Source organism: Xenopus laevis, chromosome 3L (genome assembly GCF_017654675.1).
Source record: "Xenopus laevis strain J_2021 chromosome 3L, Xenopus_laevis_v10.1, whole genome shotgun sequence".
Taxonomy (NCBI): domain Eukaryota; kingdom Metazoa; phylum Chordata; class Amphibia; order Anura; family Pipidae; genus Xenopus; species Xenopus laevis.
The window spans coordinates 43,596,829-43,621,800 of NC_054375.1; the positions used below are offsets into that span (position 1 = coordinate 43,596,829).

The 24,972-nt window shown below is 38.5% G+C and overlaps 1 protein-coding gene across 2 annotated transcripts in view; it reads right to left on the bottom strand.

Moving 5' to 3' along the window:
* The window catches only part of acsl6.L (acyl-CoA synthetase long chain family member 6 L homeolog), a 105,858-nt gene extending 81,111 nt beyond the window's left edge, over nucleotides 1–24,747 (bottom strand). For both annotated transcript variants that reach the window (XM_041586180.1, XM_041586179.1), the window contains exon 1: nucleotides 24,559–24,747. In XM_041586180.1, coding sequence (XP_041442114.1) covers nucleotides 24,559–24,631 — 73 coding nt within the window. In that variant the 5' untranslated portion in view covers nucleotides 24,632–24,747. The remainder of the gene's footprint in view (nucleotides 1–24,558) is intronic.
* Nucleotides 24,748–24,972: the final 225 nt, after the last annotated feature.

Sequence of the window (24,972 nt, forward strand, 5' to 3'; positions counted from 1 at the left end):
CTTTGCCTGGGCTGAGGTGGCGAAGGCAAGTCTGGCGCAAGAGGTAACCTTTAATAAAATCTCAGTGAATTTGCGTAGTTACATTCGCCAGAGCGAAAATTCGCCAGGCGTTAGGGAGCAAAGTACCACTAGAGTCTATCTCCTTCACTAGAGAAGTTACGCCAGTGACCGTTAGTAAATCGGCGAAGTACCTAAATGACGTCATGCTGGTGAATTTTCTCCCACGTCAGTCACTTCGCCCTTTAGTAAATTTGCCCCATAGGGTCTTAGGAAATTACCTTTAATTTTGCTACCTTTAACATCATAAAAGAAGAGGCTAGAGATACATAGAAGTGATTCCACTGAATTGTGCTAAGAACAGCCTATAAAAAAATTGTTTTTTTGTCTATGCTGCAAGGCCAAGGCCCATGTCTAGATTCTTGTTAAAGAAGAACTAAACCCTAAAAATAAATGTGGCTAAAATTGCCATATTTTATATAATGACCTTATTACACCAGCCTAAAGTTTCAGCTTCTCAATAACAACAATGATCCAGGACTTCAAACTTGTCACAGGGGGTCACCATCTTGGAAAGTATCTGTGACACTCACATGCTCAGTGAGCTCTGGGCAGCTTTTGAGAAGCTAAGCTTAGGGGTTGTCTCAAATTATCTAGCAGAAAATGATTGGTCTGTCATATCAGCTGATTCTACAGGGCTGGTTATTAAATTCTGATACTAGTTGCACTGGTTTCTGTAAATAAGCTGCTGTGTAGCCATTAGGGCAGCTATTCAAAGGTGAAAATGCTCAGATTATATAGCGGATAACGTTTTTCTCTGTAATAATAAAACAGTACAAAACGATCTTATTGGGATTATTTAAGGTGTAAATTATTTCTAGCAGACTTGAGATATGGAGATCAAAATTACAGAAAAACCCAGGTCCCAAGCATGTCAGATAATAAATCCTATACCTGTTTTATAAATAATCAGTTAAAAATAACCACAACATAACTGTTTTTATGGGGTCAGTGACCCCATCAACCAGACAGCATTTTCAATTGCAGACTCGAATTTGGCCGAATAGTCATTGTAATGCCCACGGCAGAGAGCACTTTTTTTTAAAGCACTCAACCATAGTCATGAAGTCTATCAGACAAATGCTATGATTGTAGCCAGAAGAATGAAAACCAATTGAAAAGTTGTTTAGATTAGTTGTATCTATAGTGTAATAAAAGGTTATGTAAAAGTAATCCCACATACATAATCGTAGACAACCCCAATCTGATGTATTCATCAGATTTATTAAATAGAAATATATCAGAATAATAGAAATGAATATTGGATCTGACCACATTCAGTTTATGTGGTTTCCATTTAACTCCAAAGAAACAAACTGAAATATGATTGTTTTTGAATGGCACATGTCAGATCAGGCAGAAGGGTGCTGACATTAGCCTGCACTGAGGCAGCAGACCCAAGAACGGATTTTATACAAGAGAATAATCTAAACTTGAACACAAACTGAGTTTATAGGATATAGAAATATTAGGTACCTCCATGCCCATGATGACATAATGATCCTCTCTTGATGTATCACTTCACGTGCCAAGTGCTGTAAATAACTGTCCCAAAAGCACAGAACTTGATCATTGTCTCGCTGCTACCATGGAGTTTGTACAAATCCCTGAAAATGTTTCTGTTTGGAGCTTTCTGCCTTAGATTTGCTGGCATTTGCAGAGTTGGAATGCTACTTCTGCCCTTATTGATTGCTCCTACTATTGATATTCCACTCCTGCCCTTCAGTCAGCCATCATTCCATCACTCACACGGTTTATTGCAAATGATAAAGGGTTAAGGTTTCTTTTTTTGTCCAATTAAGCACCCCTATTAGATAATCATCTGAAATGACTAGGGATACATATTAAATCACCATAAGAGGGAACGATTGGTGTGGCAGGAGTAAACTTGCTTCAGCATGTTTTATTTTGTAACTTTTTTTTCCAAAATTGAGATTAAATGTTTCTTTTTCTGGTGTTTGAGTCTGGCAGCTCAGTAATTCAGGTGCCGATTCTGAATGGGTACACTTTGCTACATTAGTCGATACATTTCTCAGCAGCATCTCTGAAGTATTAGCAACTATTGTATCAATTCTAACAGCTGCCTATAAAGAAACCCAAGGGACTCAGCAGGGACAAAGATATTTATTAAAGTCCGAATTTTTCTGATTATTTTAATGAAAAAAGGCCGACCACACTAGAATCCATTATTGGACCTTATTTATTATTTTTTAAAAAAATCACGATTTTAATAGCTCGGGAAAAACAAGAAAAAATGTAGCGAAAATCCGAATTATACTTTTTTTCAGATTTTTTCCCGAATTACTCAATTTTTTATGGCTTTTTCCAGAAAAGCCCACATTCTTTGTTTTTTTGCCTGAAAAGTCAGTAAAATTCAGATTTTCACTCTTAATCTAGCGCAGACCATAGAAATGTTCAAATAGGATAGGGACCTCTCCCATTGACTTATATATAACTTCGGTAGGTCTGAGATGCTGGATTTTTAGATTCTGACTTTTTTCATCCTCGGGGTATAATAAATCTTGAAAAATAATAATAATAATATAATAAAAAAAATAGAATTTTTTGAGTTTTTGGCATTCAGGCTTTAATAAACAACTGCCTAAATGTATTAGTTTAGAAAATTGACAGAGTCTGTGACCCGCCCTCCTAGAAACAAATAAAAAATGAAACTATAATATTACAAAAATAGAAAGTGATTGGAAAAAAAGTCTTTATTTCTGGTGAACTATCTGAAAAGAGCTGAAGGAAAAAAAATGTTTGGAAGGTAAACAACCCCTTTAAACAAATGGCTATTTAACTGCATGAGAATGCAATGCAAACTATACTGAGAAATGCTTTGCAGTGTAAAACTAGATCCAAATATCTGCAAGTTAACAGTAATACATGAGTATGTCTGATCTTAATTTGACTATTGTGAGTAGAGGCAGAAGTAAATGGGACCTGGGGATCCGGCCAACAACATCTCTAGTTGAGACCTCTCTATTTTATACTACACAGCCCATTCGATTCCTCTGAAATACTTTTTTTAAGCATAGGCCATGTACATTATTTTACCCATAGAGCTTCTAATGCAGATGTCTTGGGAATGAGAAACCTTGTGCTGTATGTGATACACAATGAGAGGCAAATAAAAGCTGTGTGATCTGCTTTACTTTCCAAAACACCAGCGACAGACCAGGGACCTGCTGCTGAAGGTAAAGCTGCCCTCTAGCTGTATAAAACTCCACCACGGAGCTTGCTCAGGCTTTTCATGTGTTACATTCCCACAGATAAATGTCGTACTGAGCAGAGAAACTGCGGTTGGTAATCACTTGCTCCCTCACACAACAGTAAAAATATCCAGATACGTACGGCAGGGTATATTTCAGCACAAAAACTAAAACTCAAATCTGAACTATTGTATCAATGACAAATGCAGATGTAGAAATGATCAATCCCTACCAGAGGTTGTGTAATAAATGATCATAATTATTATTATTAGCATGTACTTACAAAGCACCAGCATATTCCGCATTGCTGTACAATATGGGTGTATGTAGATTGTAATGCACCTAGGGGCAGATATGAATATCGAATAGGCGAAAATTCGATTCGAATTTGAAAAAAATGTGACTATTCGAATATCGAAATGTATCATGTACTGTCTCTTTAAAACTTCGACTTCGACCATTCGCCATCTAAAACCTGCCATTTGGAGTCATTTGGTGGACTTTGAAAAATGGAAGTTTTTTAGGGCAAATACTTTGTTTCGAATTCGATCGAATGCGCGAAAACTTTGATTCGAACGATTCGAATACAGCCTATTCAGTTAAAAACGTTAATTTTTTTTAAAATAATTTTCGATCTTTCGATCTTTTTTATTCGAATTTCGAAGTTCTGGCAGTTAAAAAAAATCCCATTAATTTGACCCTTTGACATCACTGCATTTGGTGTGAGAAAAAACGCTCATTGACTCCAATGCAAAATTGACCTTTAAATTCAGATCATTCAGAAAACCTCAGGTCCAAAGCATTTCAGATGACAAATCCCATCCATGTATCTTTGTATCAGTTATCCAGAAACCCATATCCAGAAAGCTCTGAATCACGTTAAGGTCGTCTCCATTTTCTCCAAATAGTTAAGATTTTGAATAATGATTTCCTTTTTCTGTCATAATAAAACAGTACCTTGTACTTGATCCAGAATAAGATATAATTAATCCTTAGTGGAGCCTATTGGGTTTATTAGGGGGGTTATTTAATAAGCTCCAAATACCCGAAATCTGAAAAATTCTGATTTTTCGGACCTGAAAAAAATCTGAATTTTTCGGGATCTATTACAGTCCAATAGTATAAAACTCTGAATCTGAAATCCCGGCATCTCAAGGCTCTCTGGGTCCTGTATTAGTCAATGGGGAAGGTCCCAGTGTCTGCGCTGCTGTCAGTACCGATATCCGATGATTTTGGGGCAAAAAAGTCTGACTTTTCGGGCAAAGGTCCGAAGTTTGCCCGAACCTATTTTTTTGAATGATAAATAAGGTCCATTCCGGAATTCAGAGTTGCTCGGATTTTATCTTAGAAATACTGAGATAAATTCAGAGCTTGATAAATAACCCACTACTATGTTTGATTGATTTATTAGGAGAGGTATGAAGATCCAAATTACGTTATCCGGAAACCCCCAGGTTTCCAAACATTCCGTACCTGTAGAAGATTCTACACATTTTGCAATAGGTCGAACTGCTGACAGTAGGCTTATAACACAGGCCCTGTGTGTACGTTAGTCAGCATTCTATTGAATGTGGGGATTGGCCGGGATTCTTTGCACTACAATAGTGTTTATTGATCTTATGTGTTGTACATAGAACTGCACCACAGGGGAAAAGCACTTAATAGACTGCTGTGTATGTTATGACCATGTCCCTTAACTAAATGAACTCTCAGCAAATCAAGCAGCCGCCCTGGTATAATTAGTATAATCCAAAACAAGGACAGTGCTCCCCTTATAAGCTGATTTCATGCTAATCATATTGTTATTAGTGAGAGCATCTAAGGCATCTTTCTACTCACTGGATCGCTGGGCCATCTGCCTCATGACTTCTACTTTACAGAAACAACTATTCATGCCATTATCGTTATTATGTATAATAATAATTATATTATTATATTATTATATTATATTATTATTATATATTATTTATATTATGTATAATTAACACTAAGACAAAATTATAACTCTTGATTTGGCATCTCTGTTTATTAGAAACCTGTGCACTGTCTCATATCGGTTCCTTTAGTTTCATTCAAGTTTACCTTTTGCAACGCTGGACAATGCTTAGGTTTTTTAATATCTTAGGTAAGGTGATATAATAAATGTCACAAAGACTGCCTGGGATAAGAAACCCAGAGCAACCAATCCGATGTTTGATTATAGCCAGGTATTGTGTTATAATAAAACAGAGTGTTGTACTTGAAGGTAACTAAGCTGCATGGTGGCAAACTTATGGTATGGTGATCCAAAGTACTGATAGATCCCTTATTCAGGGCACTCAAGGTCCAGAGCATTCCGGATAATAGATCATATGCCTGTAATTATTGAAGGCGAAGTCTAAAATAGAATAAGGCTAGAAATGCTGTATATTGTATACTAAACATAAACATGAACTTACTGCACCACAAACCTAATCAAACAAATGATTTATGCTTTCAAAGTTGGCCACAGGGGTTCACCATCTTGTAACTTTGTTAAACATCTTTGCAAGACCAAGACTGTGCACATGCTCAGTGAGGTCTGGGCTGCTTAGGGATCGTCATAAATTATCAAAACAGCACACGTCAAATAATATCTGCCAGGAGCCGATACAGCAAGACTGATTAATAATCAGAATATGCAGACTGCACTGGGTCCTGTGTTGTCATGTCATCTAATGTGGATTTTATAGTTTTTGTATTGTTTAATACAAATTTTCTCCAACTCTGCAGAACCAGTGGCTGCAGCAAAATAATCCTCCAAATAGAATCTCAGTTTATCTGTTTTAATCTTACAAATCCACTACAAATCTTAGTCACCGACTGCTTTACAGGGAAACAAACAAAGCTGCTTGAGTTCTGCATGGCTGGGAAGTAAGGCGGGGGCTCCCCCTGCTGTTCATAAGTATGATTGTTTCCCTGCTCAGCAGTTAGGGACCATCTGACAATTCCTATCCACAGCAGTAAATGAAGGAAGAATTTCACTGCATACAGTCAGGTTTATTATAAAAACAGTAGACATTTTTTAATTCAAGTATATTGGAGATAGGTTTCTTTTTCATTAAAGAAAGTAAAAATTGGATTTTATTTTTTTGCCTTTACATGCCCTGTAAGTATGTAAAATATCTGTAATTGATATTGGTCGAAACACACCTATAAAATAAAATGTATTTGTGGCTGTAAGCCAAGGATATAAATAAATTGACGGCAAATTAAACGTACACATCTAGCTGACGTTACAGCAAAACAGGCAGTAATTTGACAAAAAGCTGAGAATGCCCATGATTCCTTGATACATGAAATGCCCTTTCCTTTCTATTGGTTTCATGTGGGTCATACCTCTCATCTCCAGCAGAGATTACAAAAGAAATCTTTATTCTATTTCTATCAGCACTTTAGGTAAATGGAACTTTGAATTTGGAATTGATCCATAATATTGACAAGTTTTATATGTGATATGAGATATACAGTAATGGGGGGGGGGAGACAAGGGACAATGGGGGGGTTTTACTTCTGAGCACATGCGCAGAACTTTAAGAACTGTAGTACTGCCCCCCCCCAGGACAGAATAAAAGAACGGAACGAAAGGCTGCTGCATTTTTTTTACAGGGAAGGAACACCGACTCGGGGGGGGGGAAATTTATCAATTTTCAGGCTATTGTTTTTATTGTCTTTCCTTGTCCTCTAGGCTTATGAGTTTTGACTGCCACTGCACTAAACATGTAGTTAGTGCTGAAATAGCAAAGTGTAGTTGGTGTAACGGCAGGGAACATTTTGTCAACAAAAATATCATTGTGGTGTTTATACAAATGGCCTGTAGATGTTACTGTGCTCAGACTTGTACTGTGCATACTTCCTGGTAGCTTAAAAGTGAAAGTGAAAGCTTACTGTTGTGTAATGCCTGCACGAGAGCCTGCTAATAAAGCACTATTATACTCTACTCATCCTCGGCTACCCAAAACATAACAAATGGCGACAAGGATGGCTCTTCTACCTCTGCAGCAGCCTGCACCTTTTCTTCCAAACCCTGGTGAGCCTACCATACCTTTAACTGCTTGGATCCGTATGTTTGAAAATTACATTGTTGCTGCTGGCCAAGGGGAGATTTCTGCTGCTAGAAAGTGTGCTTTACTTATTCACTGCCTGGGAGCAGGCATTACCTGATGAGACTTATGAAACTGTTCTTACTGCTATAAAGAACTTTTTGCGTGCCAAGAGTAAATGTGGTTCCTGAAAGATATAAATTCCGCCAACGTGGACAACGTAATGGCGAATCCACAGAACAATTTGTAGCAGCTTTGAGAGAGCTGGTTGTTGTGAGTTTGTGAATCTTACAGATGAAATGCTAAGAGACCAAATAGTGGAAAAAACAAACTCACCTCGCATTAGAGACAGACTGCTCCTAGAGCAGGATTTAACCCTTGCAAAGGCTATTACAGTTACTAGCCAAATTGAAACAACAGTGGCAGAGGCTAAAACTCTCAGGGAACTGCTGGGAATGTACAGATTGTGAATTCAACACTGTGGCCTAATAATGCACCGTCACAGGCAAAATACAGTGCTAAGGAAAGGGATTCACCTACACTGAAAAACCATGCAGCAAATACAAATAGAAAATACTGCATTCGCTGTGGTTCAACACAACACACTGCAAATCATGTTACATATCCTGCAAACTGGCTAAACGGTGCCGCAAATGCACAAAAGTAGGACATTTTGCTAAGATCTGCCGCAGCAGCGTTCCAAGTGGGGTGCAGGCCCTGGTGCGTGACGCGCAGCCGGGCCCCGCCCCCCTCCGTACGGCCGAATTTTAGTGGCGTGCGGCGCTGCCGGGGGGCCCTGAGGGGGTGTGGGCCCTGGCCCGCTCGCACCCCCTGCTCCCCCGGTAGTTCCGCCACTGATCTGCCGTGGTTCTGCTAAAGATGTTCATGAAGTCACTTCTACAAATGTCACAGTATTAAGTGTGGATAAAGCTGGTACATTTATTCTAGACAAGTTTATATGTCAGTGTCAGTACTGCTTCTGCTGACAAAGGACACTCCATTAACCTGATGCTTGATACAGGTTCAGCTGTTTCTATACTACCAAAGGATATTTTCTTGAAATATGAAATACTAAATAAGTAGACTTTTGTGCTTTTTTTAAATGTGATTTTAGCTGTGTGGTTGAAAAGACCTCTAAAACTACATAAATTTGAATTTTGGGTTCTAAGGTGCAGTTTTATCCAAACATGAGATTAGAGCTTGCCACAGAAAAACTCACCCACTTTCTATTCATTCCTATTGGGATTTTTAGGAGCATATTTAACAATGGGTGAATCTTACAGTTCATCATTTGATAAATACACTTCTATGAATGAATAGAATGTGAGTGAGTTTTTCTGTCACAAGCTCATAATCTCACATTCTGATAAATAGGCCTCTAAGTGTGTATTGGTGTATAAATTGTGTGTTTGTGAGATATATTAATTTGCTGGCAGTTGCAGTGCCACCATGAGGCCAAGTTAGAGTGGATATCACAAGATTGTTTCCCAAAGAATTCAAGGCCACAATAAATGAGATGAACTCAAACACTTTTAAGACTCTTACTGGGCACAGCATGCAGGTCAGACCGGGGCTCTGGTTGTCCACAAGGGTATCTGTCACACAATACTCATCACTCATGCACCACAGCGTTCTCCCATTAAGCTTCAAGGGCCCTTGTCCTGTAGGATGCACTGGCAGGAGTGTCTTTAGCTGTACATGGGCCCTTACCACTGATTATCTACTGTGACCTAGCATACAATGCCCAAGCTTCTGCAGTAGGTCCACTAACCTACACCAGAACGCTCAAATCCCTAACTCTGATGCACAGTCACCTCAGGGCTCTAGCCCAAACTATTACTCCTTGTTGGGACAACAGGCTGTCCTTGCTCACTAGCCCTCTCTACCTTTCTCTCCTAAAGTGAACTCACTTACCACTACTGGCCACTTCGATCTGATGCTGCTACTTAGATGTTACAAGCCAAAACAGAAAGTGCCCCAACAAGGAACTGCCTTATATAGGCTTATGGGTGGGCTTAGCTCCACCTGCTGGCTAACCCTGCATCCTGCAAACTATTTACATACAGCATAAAATTTTTTCTTTATTTTTACCCCTTTACACTTCACCTTCCTGAAAACCAAACATGTCTTTGTGTCTGCTAATATAAGATTTTATCTTTTATTCTACCTCCTCACATGGGGCAGTGGTGGAGGGTTGAGGAAGTGTAGGAAAGAAGCAGATATATGGTGCCAACATGTCCACTGTTTTTCTGGGGTCACTAGTTCCCCAGCTCTTCTTGTTACACAGTAATCAGAGAACCAAGCAGCAATGCAGGGCCAGCTCTGAAGGCCAGCTCAATATTTCTTATGACGGAAATGTTATGCATTGTAAAATTTACAATATGAGGCACGGGGAGGCTTTCATTCACAAATCGTAAATTTTACAATCTGTGGCAGGCAGCCGGTCAAAGGTCATATAATAATATGCCATACCTGTTCTGGCTTACGTCCATATTTTCCATAAGCAGCAAAAGTGCGGTTCCACCAGGCAGTTGTGTGTGTATGGTGGATAAAACAACATTTAAATGACTTGTACAGCTAATTACATTGGGATGTCTATCATTTTTAGAGGACAAGTGAAAACCTGATACATTTCCTTGACGTAAGAGTAATAGTCCGGGGACCAGGTTCATTTCAAGCCTGTCATTAGATCCATAATGACAATCATTGTTTTACTACATGGAGAACTGCAAGATGGCACATACACTAGTGCAGCCCTATCTCTTGTCATGCAAACTGGTAACACACTCACACAGATGTTTTCCACCTATTTTATTACTTAATAGGGCCATGGCCACTACTTTTATAAAGGCATATTCTGCCTCCAGATCATACCATTTAAAGGTAATGTCAAGTTGTCCATAAAAGGACATCATTTAAAGGAAAACTATACCCCCAAAATGAATACTTAAGCAACAGATAGTTCATATCAAATTGAATGACATATTAAAGAATCTTACCAAACTGGAATATATATTCACATAAATATTGCCCTTTTACATCTCTTGCCTTGAGCCACCATTTCGTGATGGTCTCTGTGCTGCCTCAGAGATCACCTGACCAGAAATACTACAACACTAACTGTAACAGGAAGAAGTGTTGAAGTAAAAGCCAGATCTCTGTCTGTTAATTGGCTCATGTGACCTTACATGTGGTTTGTTTGTGTGCACAGTGAATCTTACGATCCCAGGGGGCGGCCCTTATTTTTTAAAATGGCAGTTTTCTATTTATGATTACCCAATGGCACATACTACTAAAAAAGTATATTATTATGATAATGGTTCATTTACATGAAGCAGGGTTTTACACATGAGCTGTTTTACTTAGTATCTTTTAATAGAGACCTACATTGTTTGGGGGGTATAGTTTTCCTTTAAATATTTGTCACATATGATGGAGCAATGTGAAAAAAAACCTCACAGAAGTGTTTTCTGAGCATGAATGTGTAACATCAAATGCCTACGTAGTCTGAAAAACATTTAAAAGCTTTAAAAACCTCTGATATTTCAAATTAAAAAAAAAAAGTCCCATTTTGGGGATGTTATTGCATTTGTCCAATGAAGGCACATTGGAATAGTTAATTCAGCACTAGTTGGGAACATACCGTAACATTAGGAGTTTTCAACTTTGACCTTATTCAAATGCCTTGTTTAGTTATTGAATATAAAAAGCCTAAACAGTGTTAAGTAGCTCAGCAGATTAACCCCAGCCATGGTATTAAGACCCCTTGTGACCAGTTAGGACATATACATACGTACCAGTTAGGCGTGTATTTGCCCCGAGTAACAGATTATTTATTCATCACATTGCCGTTTTAGAGTTATTTGGCTCTTTAAATTAAGAATGACCAAACCTGCTTAGAATTCCTTTATAATTAATCAACACAATGAATCAATATATCTATAAATCACAGGAAAAGGGTATTTATGATGCTAATAACATACCCGAGCGTAAGGTTTCAGCAGACCATGGATGCAAGTGCTTTTAGAATGTGCATGCTTATTATGTCCATTGGTGCGAGCAGGGCGAACCCATGCACATTTATTGCATTAATCAGTGTAACGTTTCAGGGGGTGGACCCCTTCATTGGACATCATGGGGCAGATTCCCTAAAGGGCGAAGTGGCTAATGCTAGTGTCAATTCGATAGCGTTACCCCCACAGGGACTTTGGGCGCAGGCATGACTTCACTGGCGAAGGAGATAGAGATAGGCGAATTTTCGCTCTGGCGAATGGACGTAACTTCACAAATTCACTAAGATGCGGATTTTACTGAACGTTACCTCATTCGCCAGACTTGCCTTTACCAGCTCAGACCAGGCGAAGTGCAATGGAGTGCATAGGACTTCTTCAGTTTTTAGTGCAAAATTTTCTAAGTCCCAAAAACCGCTGGCGTCTTTTCCTTTTTTCCAAGAAAGGTCCGTAAATTTTTTTTTGGGTAACCAGGTTCCCCCCTCCATTTTCTAACATATGGAACATAAACTATAAACTGGGCTCATGTGTAGGGCATTATAACAACTCTATTTTATTTTATTAAGGTTCCCTGGACTTATAATGTAATGTAATGTATTTGCTGCAACATATACGTCCATGTAACTTTATCATTTCCCGCCGTATGCAAATTAGGCAGCGCTAGTGCATCTTCGCTTTGATTGCCGAAGTAAGGCTAGCGAAAATTTGCCAGTGTTCGGCGCCCTGAACGCAACTTCGCACTTTAGTGAATTAGTGTTGTCCTAGTGAATTTACACCTGCCGGAGTGTTGCTATGGCTGCAAAGCTGTCGCTAGCAAATTTTCGCTGGTTTAAGATACAGTACACATTGGGGAGGTGGGCACGGGTGCATGTTGAGATGGGGGGTGTGGGGTGTGTATACACATTGTCGATGTTGAAGAGGGGGGGGAGTGGGGTGCAGATACACATTGGGGAGGTAAGTGAGGCTGGGAGATTTTCGATGATGTGGGGCCTCCATGGCTGGGGTGGTGGTCCCACAAGGTTGCAGAGACACGGTAGGCCCCTGACTCCCCAGTCTGACACTGTCGCCCGTCAGAGCTTGTCAAAATAGACAGAAATGTCTCATTTTAAATGAACAAAAGTGGTTTCAGTGTTACTGATCTGCACTGTGTAGTGCAACAAATAACAAAACACATAAATATTCTTAGTTAAAACCATAGGCATAAAGTACATCCTATACCAGCTGACAGAAATCACAAATCCAATGTAATTTCTTTGGTGGAAAAGAAACTTTCTTAAACATGCAGGACCTTTACATATTACAGGTTTTTATACCCCTTTCGCCTGTGTTTCACCCCTGCACATTCAATTCCACTTTCTGCCATCATAAACTGTAAACCATAAAACTATTTCATACGTGTATTTTATACAATTCATTTTGAAATAGGAAACTCCCTGTTTCGGATCATTTTGCTTTAGACTGAAATTCTCAGATGAGAGTTGCTTATGGGACAGATTTGCTGCATTCATTAGTCCTGTCCGACGGTAATCATCCACAAATTAGAGAGGATTTTCAGATGATTATGGGTCATCTTCTCCTCTGCTTATTAAACGCTTTGCATGTATACACCCCCGGTTACTAACCAAACCCATAGAGAAATAATAGGAGAAAAGAGAGCATTGTTTCTATTTTGCTGCAGATTCCCAGAGCAGTACCGTGTATCCCCCTGAGCAGCAAGTTGGTGTAATGCTTCATTTGTGAGATGTGAGGCTTCGAGTGACCTGAAATAGTCTGCAATAAGTGAGCGAAAGGGCTGCTCTCATTTCTATGTTTCTCTGGCCTTAATCCACCCATAATCCTCTTTTTTTTTACAGAATGTCATATGCATTTATCCCTCCAGTGCAATCCTGTCTGAATATCCGTACTGATGTGTGTGGGCCGACAGTTCATCATTTGCATGTAAGTGCTGCTAATGATTCCTAATTGTCCAGATTCCAAACCTCCAAAGGGGTATTTATGTAGCTAAAGACATATAAAGTATTCACTATAGCGCAGTATAAAATCTTTTCTTTTTGCACATGGGTATTCACTTCCAATTATGCAGTGGAAGCCTGGGAATGAATTACTTGAAGAAATGTGGCATGTACAGCTCATCACAGTGAGTCTGGAACAATAGTCCATGTACAATCACCAATCAAAAGAGATTTCCCAGGATGAATTTAAAGGAACCTCAATAAAAGATTTCCCAGTACAGGGGTATGATCTTTCTGTAATTTGGATCATCTTAAGTCTGGTAAAAAAATCATTTAAACATGAAAGGGTTGTTCACCTTTAATACTTTTAGTATGATGTAGAGAGTGATATTCGAGAGACAATTTGCAATTGGTTTTCGGCAGCTATCCAGTTTGCAGTTTCAGCAATCTGGTTGCTAGGATCCAAATTAACCTAGCAACCATGCATTGATTTTAATAAGAGACTGTAAGATAAATAGGGCAGGGCCTGAATAGGAAGCTAAATAATAAAAAGTAGCAATAACATTACATTTGTAGCCTTACACAGCATTCGTTTTTTAGATGGGGTCAGTGAGCCCCATTTGAAAGCTGGGAAGAGTCACAAGAAGAAGGCAAATGATTAAAAAAACAACAACAAATAAATAATAAAGACCAATTGAAAAGTTGCTTCGAATTAGCCATACTATAACATACTAAAAGTTAACTACTATGGTTCAAGTTGTCTTTTACGTGAAAATTCGAGTTTTCAAGGTTATTTTTTTTTTCAAAACTCACATTTTTGAGTTAAAAAAAAAAAACTCATTATACCCTGAACCTTGAAAAAACTCAAATCCAAAAATACACCATCTAAAACCTGTCAAGGTCATGTAGGAATCAGTGGCAGAGGTTCCTTGAACCATTTGAAGATGTTAATAGCCTTCATAATGTTAGAGTTTTTTCAGAGGGTTTTGCCCGAAAACAATTCAATTTCCTGCAGGAAACAAGAATAATTTCGGGTTTTGCAGCTTGAACTCGCAGAATCAAGTTTTTTGTAAATAAACTACCATTCGAGTTGTGAGTTCATTCTAGTTCATTTGAGTTCAACTTTTGATAAATAACCCCCTAAATAAACCCAATAAGATTGTTCTGACACCCCTATGGATTCATTTGTGGCCACGCCACTACATACCGCTCTCATTTTACACACCCCAGACTTGAGAGTATAAATACTACAGAAAAATGACACGTAAATTAATCCCAGACATGCCAGTATAATCACTAAATATAATGGATGTGGGGCATATTAACCCCAGATGTGCTACTATAATTAGAAAATAAAATGCATGACTGCAATGTTAAACACAGGCATGTCAGTATAATTACTACAGAAAATGGATAATGAGCATATTAACCACAGACGTGCTGGTATAATCAGTAAATAAAATATACAACGGGCATATTAACCCCATATGTGCCAGTATTATTGCTACAGGGTAATTGGCATATTATCATATTAAGAGCAGACATGCAGGTAAGATTAGCATATAAATGGCACTCCATTAACCACAGACAAGCCAGTAAGATCACTGCAAATATAGCCAATTAACTTTAACCATTAACTTTAATCATGGCAGCAGGAATGCACAGATTGAAAGTTCTTCTTTCCTAATGCTCCCACGCTTCTTGGCTCACTTTCTGCCTCCCTTTGTCTTAAACTCCTGTAAAAAAATCCACTGTGGAACGTGTAGCCATCTTGGGTATTTTTTCTTGGATATTTTTTCTCAAGTTGCTGGGAGCAGAAAGCTGGCTGGGAAGAACCAAAGAGGAGCCAGGCAACACGGGGCAGTCTAAGAACAATCCAGGACAGAGAAATGTGCGCTAAAAATGGACTTTCCCATGATAAGTAACCTGCAATCTACACCTTGGAGCAGTGAGTGAGAGGCCTCTTAGCACTGACTCACTTTATGGTGGAATCCCTCAGACAAGGAGATTACTGTGGGGCTGTATCCAACCATCTTATCATCCTGTGCTTATACAAAACTACACAGAACAGCTCAGACAAAAGTAGGGCAGCCATGATGGATTTTATCATTCATTGCAGTCAAAAAAGGTATTAAACATGGATAAATGAAACTGGCAGCCAGATTCTAGTCTCTGACACAGGAGACTCAAAATGTCAGTCCTTATTGCAGTTTTGCACTGCAAAATCCTATATTCTTCCTTTATGTCTTCAGAGCTCCTGACTCACCAAAGTCATCTATTTATTAGTGTAGTATAAACCACCCTTTGGAATGGCACCATTGATTACTTCACCAACAACTTTGCCACATAGAAAGTTTAAAGCCAAACACATGAACAGTTGCTTCAGTGCTGGAGTCTAAGAGCATCCCAAGCAAACGTCATTATCTGCCTTCAACTTATTGTCCCTATGCATCGTGGTGTCTCTATACATTAAGTTGAATACATATCAAGAGGCAGCTTGACAGAGATTGCTCTTGTAATAATGCGTTACCCTCTTTAAACCCCCCAAACCCGTCCTCTCATTGACCATGGCTCTGTCTTATTGAGAATATCTTGTGCAGTTGGGGTTTACTTGGTTAAAGGCAAAAAACTGTGTATGCTTGTTCTTTTGATATAAAGTACAGTTTGTTAAACCTTTAAGTAGCAAACCTTGAGGGAGGGGGTGATTCCTAGATGAAATACTTTATAGGCTATACAAAAAAAATATTCCAAGTTTTCTTCTTTTTTGCTCTTCCTTATGCACTATCGTTCTCTTCTTTGCCTGTCCCTACATTCACTCAAGCAAATATGGCATGACTCTTATTTCCTCTGCCACAATTCCTCTGCTTTTTTAGGAAGGCCTCCTCCATCAGGACCATACATTACTCAATGTGTATAGCTGTATACAGGAAATCTTCAGCTGGTTCTGGTTCTACTGCTCATAGAATTACCTTTAAAAACAACCAAATGGCGCCCACACAGCTCAGAAATGTGCAAAACTTGTGATGCTTTATTAAGATCTCAGCAACGTTTCAGGACAACCTCCTTCTTCAAGTGCATGTGAAAAAAAAGTTCAGTACACCTTTGTAGTAGCTTCGAACTGCCTCTTACTCATTATTGGGTGCAACACACACGATTCAAGAAGAAGCCCTTTACTAGGTGTGTCAAACAGAAAAAACAGGTGTAATATTACAATATAATGGCCTTTCACCTTACATTCAAACATATCAAATGCTAGTTATATAGTAGTCCATTCAATATTTGGAATTGATAATAGTCTATGGTGGCACCTGTAGAAAGGTCCATTGATTTCCATCTCTTTAGTGTTACAATCAATGGGATTTCTGTATGTTGCATAATAATAAACATCTACAGTAATTCTTAAGAAAGCAGATAAATGGGGTGACGTTTATCATATTAAATATATTTTGTTATTCTCTGGAAGTAGTGCTTAAGAAAAGGCTGCAGCTGCCTATACTTTGTCGAAATATTTGTGCATAGCATAAGCAAAATCAATAGCTGCTGGAGTATCGATGTGGGGATAACTGGGATTATGGTTACATTTATGTTACTTTATATGGACTTTGTAACTTTATACAAAGTTAATGAAGCTGTCATTAAAAAATATTGGCTGTCACGTGACAATTGAACATTTGGACTGCTGTTCTCCCCTTACATTTGCATTCAAGGAAATAAGGATAAACTTGGGGGCCTATTTATTAAACCACAATTTTTCTGGTCGAGTTTTTAAAGGAGAAAACTCAAATATTTACACACATTTTTAGATATTTACCCTCACATTTTTAGAGATTTATTATAGCCCAAAGCTGCTAAAAATCAGAATCTGAAAATACTCCAGCTAAAACCTGTTGAGGTCATGTAGAAGTCAATGGCAGATGTCCCTTGCGCTGATTTATGTGTGATAATCTGAAAGAGTCTGCGTTTTTGGGTGACAACTCGAAAAAATTGTACGATTCAAATTGTTGTGTGATTTTCCCGCACTGAAAAGCTGATTTCTTGATAAATTAGTTAAAATTCGTGGATGGGAGTTAGCTCAACTTTCTTTTAATAAAAAAATGAAATAAAATCTAGGTTTTAGTAAATACCCCCCTTAGTCTCGTAGAATATATTCAAAGACTATTATGAGATTTCTAGGGAAACCCAGATATAGGACACAGCCATGCTTATCTTTATTCATTTATTGCTTTAATTGTATCGTTCCAGGGCCAGATATTATTCACCCTACCTTAGGAAAGTCAATATCTTGAAGGACACGTATGATAAATACCATGTGGTATGCATCCTAAAATGCCCTTGTCAGTTGTATGTATAAAGTTACATAGTCCATATAAAGTAACATACAGTAAATGTAACCATAATCCCAGTTATCCCCACATCGATACTCCAGTAGCTATTGATTTTGCTTAAAATACAGTTTTCATTTGAGATGGAAACGGTTGGAAAAATCCTTGCTCAATGTTATTCTGTGAAATAGGTTTTGTTATCACGGTCACTATGTAAAACCACAGGCTATTACTCTAGTAGTGGATGCCCCTCAAATGTAAATTGCACTCACCAAGTATGGACCGCTCTTGGGATAAGCAAAGGGTGCCTAAAAGGGAGCTGGAGACCGCCCTGAAAATGTGCTGTTGGTAATGGCTAGATTAAATGGTATAAAAGTATTTGCATCACAAAGGGTATATGCAGCTTCTGCTTTTGGTTTTGTTTCTTCTGCACTTGAAATAACCATTGTTCTAATTTCCTTGCTTTACCCGAGGCAGGATTTATGCAAACGCAGCTAGTTATTCTGGTACTTTGGACAGGACAGGCACCACCAGGGTATTCTGTATTTTAGCTTACACTGTTTTAATTCAGTACTAAATTGTATTGCATGGTATTGGACTTGTCTGCACCACTTAATTGAGGTGAGGACATACCTTATGGCTGATTTACCATTGGCACAAGAGCTAGTGCCGGAGCCTTAAGGAGTGCCAAATCCTTCAGACCTCATACACAGAACACTTGCACCAATGGAAAGTGCAAACTCTTTCCTTTTTACCTTGTAACTTAAGCTTGTTTTGCACTGGCTCCCTTGCCTTTTGTGGACTTAATCTACGGGGTGCCCCCAATTTTCTGCTATTGTGGTATGAGGTGCCAGTAGGTGCTGCCTGTTTTGTATGTATAAACAGGTGCAACATCTGCAAGTACAAAGAGTTGCAAAAATTGTATAATGCATATATCTTTTTCTGCCAGTATCAGACTAAGCCTCCCTGATACAGGTATCTATGAACTGCTCAAGTTACCATTACTTATAATTGTAATAAAAGGAATTAATATAACATTAGCTCTATGGTGCAAACAAGAGGTCAATATTTGTATTGACCTACAGAGGGGTCCACAAGATTCCCCGGTATGCAATTCCAGCCATGAACTTGAACACCCCACCTCATTTTAAATGAGTCCTTATACCTCTAATAGTTGGTTGTAAATATAAAAAATATACCAAAGCGTGTCCAGTTTAGAATCTTATGCTAGGGAAATAGACCCAAGCACATCAATGAGCTTATCCTACTGACAAGTACTATAGAAAACATCACCACGTGTCAGTATTTCTATACACATATTATTGTCATTTTAGACACATATATATGTATATATATATATGTATATATGGTCTTGAGAAAGGTCTTAGGAACAGACTGAAACGTTGACCCTCTGTTTTTCTAATATATTTAAATAAAAGTATGGATTTTTAAATAATTTTTCAAAGGCTCCCCGTGTATATACAGTATATATATATATATATATATATATATATATATATATATATATATATATATATATATATATATATATATATATATATATATATATATATGTGTGTGTGTGTGCGCATGGCAGATTTTCTTCATTTATACTCTCTAATTAAACAGCCCTCCTAGTTAAATAATTATAAAAGTTGTCAATGACTTTAGGAAATTCATTTTCTACAAACTTGGCATCTAGTTATTGTATACAGGCCTAGTCATAGAAAAATTGGTTGTTTTTGCTTCATGACTTTGCACCCCCTGTAAAATTTTCAGAGGACATCATGTAAATACTGTATATATATATATATATATATATATATATATATATATATATATATATATATATATATATATATATATATATATATATATATATATATATATATATATATATATATTGACATGAGGAAGGAGCATTGTATGGGAAAAGCCTGAATAATATCAATCCCAGTAATGGGTAACTTCAGATCAACAGAACCTATACATCATTGGGACAGTCTTGCCCAAAACCGTTATTTATAATATAATGTGCCCAAAACTGATCCAAATGCTGTGAATAATAAGTTATATGTACAATGGGCAAATCAGTTGGATATTTCAGATTCCTTGTGGAATAGGTTTCCATTCGTTTTCAGCTACTTTCTACTCCTTTTCCCAACCCCAGTGCAGATTAGAGCTACTGATACAAGCTGGTATGTATAATACCGTTTCATAAGCCCAGCTTAGTCCTTAAAATGCTGTAAAATGCAAGCAAACTGAAACCTGTTGTAAACAGCTTGCCAGGAATTCCGATTTTTTAAAAAAAAAAGCCCTAAGAGCCAGATTTATCTAACATTGAAAAAAAATCCTTTCACATTTTCTCCCCTGTAAAAAATGGAATTTAGGGACATGTTCCCATATTTATCATTCTTTTCACATATTTTCACTAGGGAAGAAAATAATTGAAAACTTTTAAAAGGTGCCTGTTGGGCGAAAATATTTTCCCCAACCAAAGGTGCTGGCTAATAGAGCCCACACTCCAGTTGGAGGTAACAGTAGTTAGATGGCGAGTAACCAGGTAGAGCGCATGCGCATAATGAGCAAGTTGCGGCATCCATTCATTCTACACATGTGTGTGCCCCAACATGGCCACTTGAAACAGGAGCTCCCTCCCAGTGTGGGTTTCCAAGTGCTGGTGGGGGGCAATTTAAAAAAAAACACAAAAAGCTACTGTTACCCACAACCAGAGTGTGGGCACTTGAATTCATGCTGCACACAGGTATCACAGGTAGCATAAACTGGTTTTCGTCCCATAGCATAAGTTGGGTTTCAACTGCTCAAACATGGAGAACAACAGACATTTTTTCAATCCTGGAGAAGAATCATGAAACGTTTCAGAATATCAGGAAAGGTGAAAAAATGTGACCATGTGTAGTAGCAAACTTTTACCAGGTAAAAAAAAATTCAAACTTGGATAAATCTGTCCCTTCAGTAGAATGACCATTTTATAAGTTTATGAGGAGAAGAAGAAAACAGGAAGATGTAAAATCATGGAAATATGTTAAAGTAAATTAAGGTCCACGGTTTATAAGGATATACAATAAGCCCAAGATATAAACACAAGTCAGTGAGATAATGACAAGGATTAAGCAGTGGAGCGCTGCTGTGGGATTGATGCAAAAGCACAGAAAAGCGGAGGCACAACCCAACCCAAAAAGTGATTGATGGCGTGCCATAGAAGGTACAAACTACTTGGAACTCACAAGCACCCACGGCAAGATAACCACAAAAACAGGATTCTTTAGGAAAACCATGACAATTATTGGTGTCAAGTGCAGGAAAACATCAAAATCCAGAAAAAGCACCCACAGCAATGCACCAGAATTGGCGGAGCCTTAAATAATGCGGGTTTGACTGTAACAAGGTTAGGATTAATAACAGGTGCAAAGTTCACATCAGGTCTAGTAAGCAAAAATAGGTTTGTTTTCCACCAGAACTGTCTTACTGCAAAAGCAGCCAAAAAAATCACGTAACTTTCAAGCAGGGAATAACGATGCACAAAACTCAAGAAAAAAATTGGATGCAATAAACAGTGCAGGGATATTATTACATGGTAAAATGCATTTTTATACTTTAGCTTTTTCCATCACCATCTTTTACCTCAAGGGTTTAGTACAAGGCAACCTATGTACCCCCTTCGGGTTAGGACTCTGGGAGTTGCAGTCTAACATCTCTAACACTGTGTCTGGTTTCAAAACAATCTTGCCTCTATTACATGTTCATTTTCACTGGCCTATCTATCACTGTTGTCCTATCTGACAGCCAATCAATTGCTCCTCATTTACTCCTTACATTGTATTCATTAGTAGGCCCCTCCCACGGGGATCTGTTTTTATTAAGGCCCAACCACAATGCAGATCTAGACAGAAGATAAATCATTGGATAACCATTAGATGTAGCACTGCACAATGACATTCATTTACGATTACATTCGTTTACAAATAGAAATGTAAACTGTGTATTGTAGTAGGATGAGATATTTTATAATATATGTATATGTAAGTGATATTTTCCATTGATACCATTCTAATGGTGACAAGGCTTCTGTAGCATAATTGCACAGTACAGAAAGCAGGTCACACGTAACAGATTCAGTTTATGATAATAAGTATAGAAGCACCTCCTGCAGCAAGAAACACCCTGGCAATATACTAGTATTAAGATTTCTGCAAATATTAGTGTTAGAGTGATAATGATGATCATTATGCCGCTGTCACAGAATATCCAAGCATGGAACAGACTAAGTGCTCTATATGGCAGCTAAATTGTCTGAATTCACTGCAGAACAGCCTGAGCCAGACCCAAGCACTTCTACAGAGAAAACTCCCCTTTTATAACTGTTATGCTCAAAGCAGTACCATCTGTGTGATGTTTTTGCAACCATACAAGAAATTACCTTTAAAACGCTGATGTAACCAAGGGCCTATCATTTCTGAGAATGAAAAACATAAAAGTTTGTGCAATTATTTAGTAAAGCTCATTGATGTACTGTATGATGAATTTGCTATAATGCTTAAAGGGCACCTAGGAAAATGGTTTGACCCACAATAGGTGAGACAAAATCAGTCCACAGTCTGGAGAAAGAATACTATTCTGCCCAAAAACTGCTTGTAGTGAGCGCTATGCTGTCTGCAGCGGGACGGAGCTCCTGAAAGAGGAGACAATTTTCCTGTGATAGGGTTAGGTGTCCTTTAAATGCTATTTACAGTGATACTTGCAACTACACCTCGCAGTTGCAACCTGCTTTGGTGCATTTGGTGCAAGGTGCAAAGTACAGAACCCAAGCACTTGTTATTTTCATGGTTCCATTTGCATGTTGTATCTACATATGTCAGTCGAATAAATGTATCACACAGCAAAGTTGTTTATAAAGAAAAACGTTCACTGCAGCATGTAGCTTATTTAGCAAGTCTGATGCTAATTTGCACCTGCGCTAATAAAGCAGGACAAGCTGCAGTCATCCATTTTTGCATTCGGAAATCAGCCGTACATAACTTATGTACCCTGGCAAAAAAGCAAATTTAATACGGCAGATATGTGGCTTTGCTTTCTTCCTTCTATTTTCTGTTTTGCCTCTTGATTTGTTTTTTTGGAAAGAGACAAGGTCTTGACAGGTGGTGGCTGCAGGAGTCGGTCAGTGACAGACAGCCTGGACTGGACACCCAGCCAAATTCTGCCGTAGGCCTGCAAAGCATCAGGGCCAGTTTATATTGTGTGCTGCAGATACACAGATTTTTTGAAGGATTGTGGTTGGTGTATTAGGGTTAGTGTATTAGGGTTAGTGTATTAGGGTTTTTGGGTTATGGTATTATGGTTAGTGTATTAGGGTTTAGGGTTTTAGGGTTAGGGTATTATTGTTAGTGTTAGGGTTATGGTATTATGGTTAGTGTTAGTGTATTAGGGTTAAGGTTTTAGGGTTAGGGTATTATGGTTAGGGCTAGTGTATTAGGGTAAGTGTATTAGGGTCTCCCAGAAATCATAAAAACGATTTTTTTAATGAACTAGAAGTTCCTTTTACCATGATGTTGGAATGGAAGTGTAAATATACCATTTTCTCTGCTGTCGGTTTTCAGCCGATGGAGAAGCACTTGTGCAGTCTGTCATTTAGTTAAAAGAAAACACTACAAACAAGTTTTCTGGCCAAATCCGCCTGTCCCTAATTAAATTCCATTTAACTAAATGAACGGCTGCAAGGCACATTAATTGGTTCTGTGCCAGTGCAGAATACTCCCCATTTGCCATTGGCAAAATGCTTATTGATGTCTGTGTGCATGGAGCACCCCTACTATGTATACAACACAGGAGATCATATGGAATTACGACCCCCTTCTCTGTCTATGTACGTCAGACCTCCAGCCTTTGGATATAAATATAAAGTTATCATAATTTGGACACATCCTTTTCCGTGGAGACAATTTGCTATGACATAAGACTGTACTTCAATATTTAGAGGAAATAAACGATAACCCCTATTAATATACTGTAAGTACAGGTATGGGATCTGTTATCCAGAAAGGGGAAGGCGATCTCCCATAGACTCTATATTAAGCCAATAATTCTAGTTTTTAAAGATGTTTTTCTTTGTACAAAACAGTACCTTGTACTTGATCCCAAATAGGATATATTTAATCCTTATTGCAGGAAAAACCAGCCTATTGGGTTTAATTAATGTTTAAATGATTTTTAGCAGACTTAATGTATCCAATTTACAAAAAGATCCTTTATCCAGAAAAACCCAGGTCTTGAGTATTCCAGATAATTGATCCCATACCTGTATCACAAACCCATATACTTGTAGTCAATATGATACCTGCATACATCAAGGGACCTGATAGTGAATACAGTTGATATATTATGATATAAATGTCAGGCTTACATATGAAGATTATAAGGTTCTTTATTCAGCCAGTAATGGTGTTGGAGTATGTGTCTCTGATACCCTGGTGCTACCCAAACCTGGGGGGATAGAGTGACGCAGTGGAACTAGTAGGGAACGCTGACGTGAAGCCGGGATAAGTGCAAAGCCAGTGGGAAAAGATTTTTATAGAAGGCGGAATATGCACACATCGGTGATGCGGAAAGGTTATTAGAGGAGGAAAATGCACAGGAATAAAGTATCTATTAGCAATTGTACAAATGGCAGGCATAAGGGTTTTAGGAAGAAATAAAAAGGTTAGATTTAAGTGATACATTTACCCATGTTCCATGTGATGCTAAAACACTGCATTCCAACATTCAGATCCATACAGTATATAGAGTATAAGGTGCTGCAGTCACAACTGCTACCCCCTCACTCCCAATAAAGCCCTATCAATAAACATCTCAGTCATATTTGGGGATGAGAAGCAGCAGAAAGATGCCCTCAGGGGATGTAGGTATCAGCAGCAGCAGGCACTTACCCATGAGCAGCCAGATGGAGGTACCAGACAGAATGAGGAAGGTTAGCATGTCTCCTGGTGCCGGCTGCAGCATGGACCACTCCAGCTATTGAGAGAGAAGGGGGGTTGCAGCTGAGCCAAGCACCGCAGCAAAGTCACTGCAGTTAGCAGGCGGGATCACGCAGGCACATGAGTGGATTCAGTATGCACTATGCAGTAGGATAGTATTTTTAGCCTCCCTCCTTCAGGGAACAGCCCAGCTTCCTTGGAGCAGACGCCAGCGCTTGCCACTCCTGCTGCAGTGATAGCCCAAGCACATGCTTTTTGCCTTAATCTCTTGTGGCTAATCCACGCTCTGCCAGCCCATTTGCACTCATTTGAAGGGAACTTTCTGCTTTATTGCTAAAATAGTATGCAGATGATAGCAGCACTTAT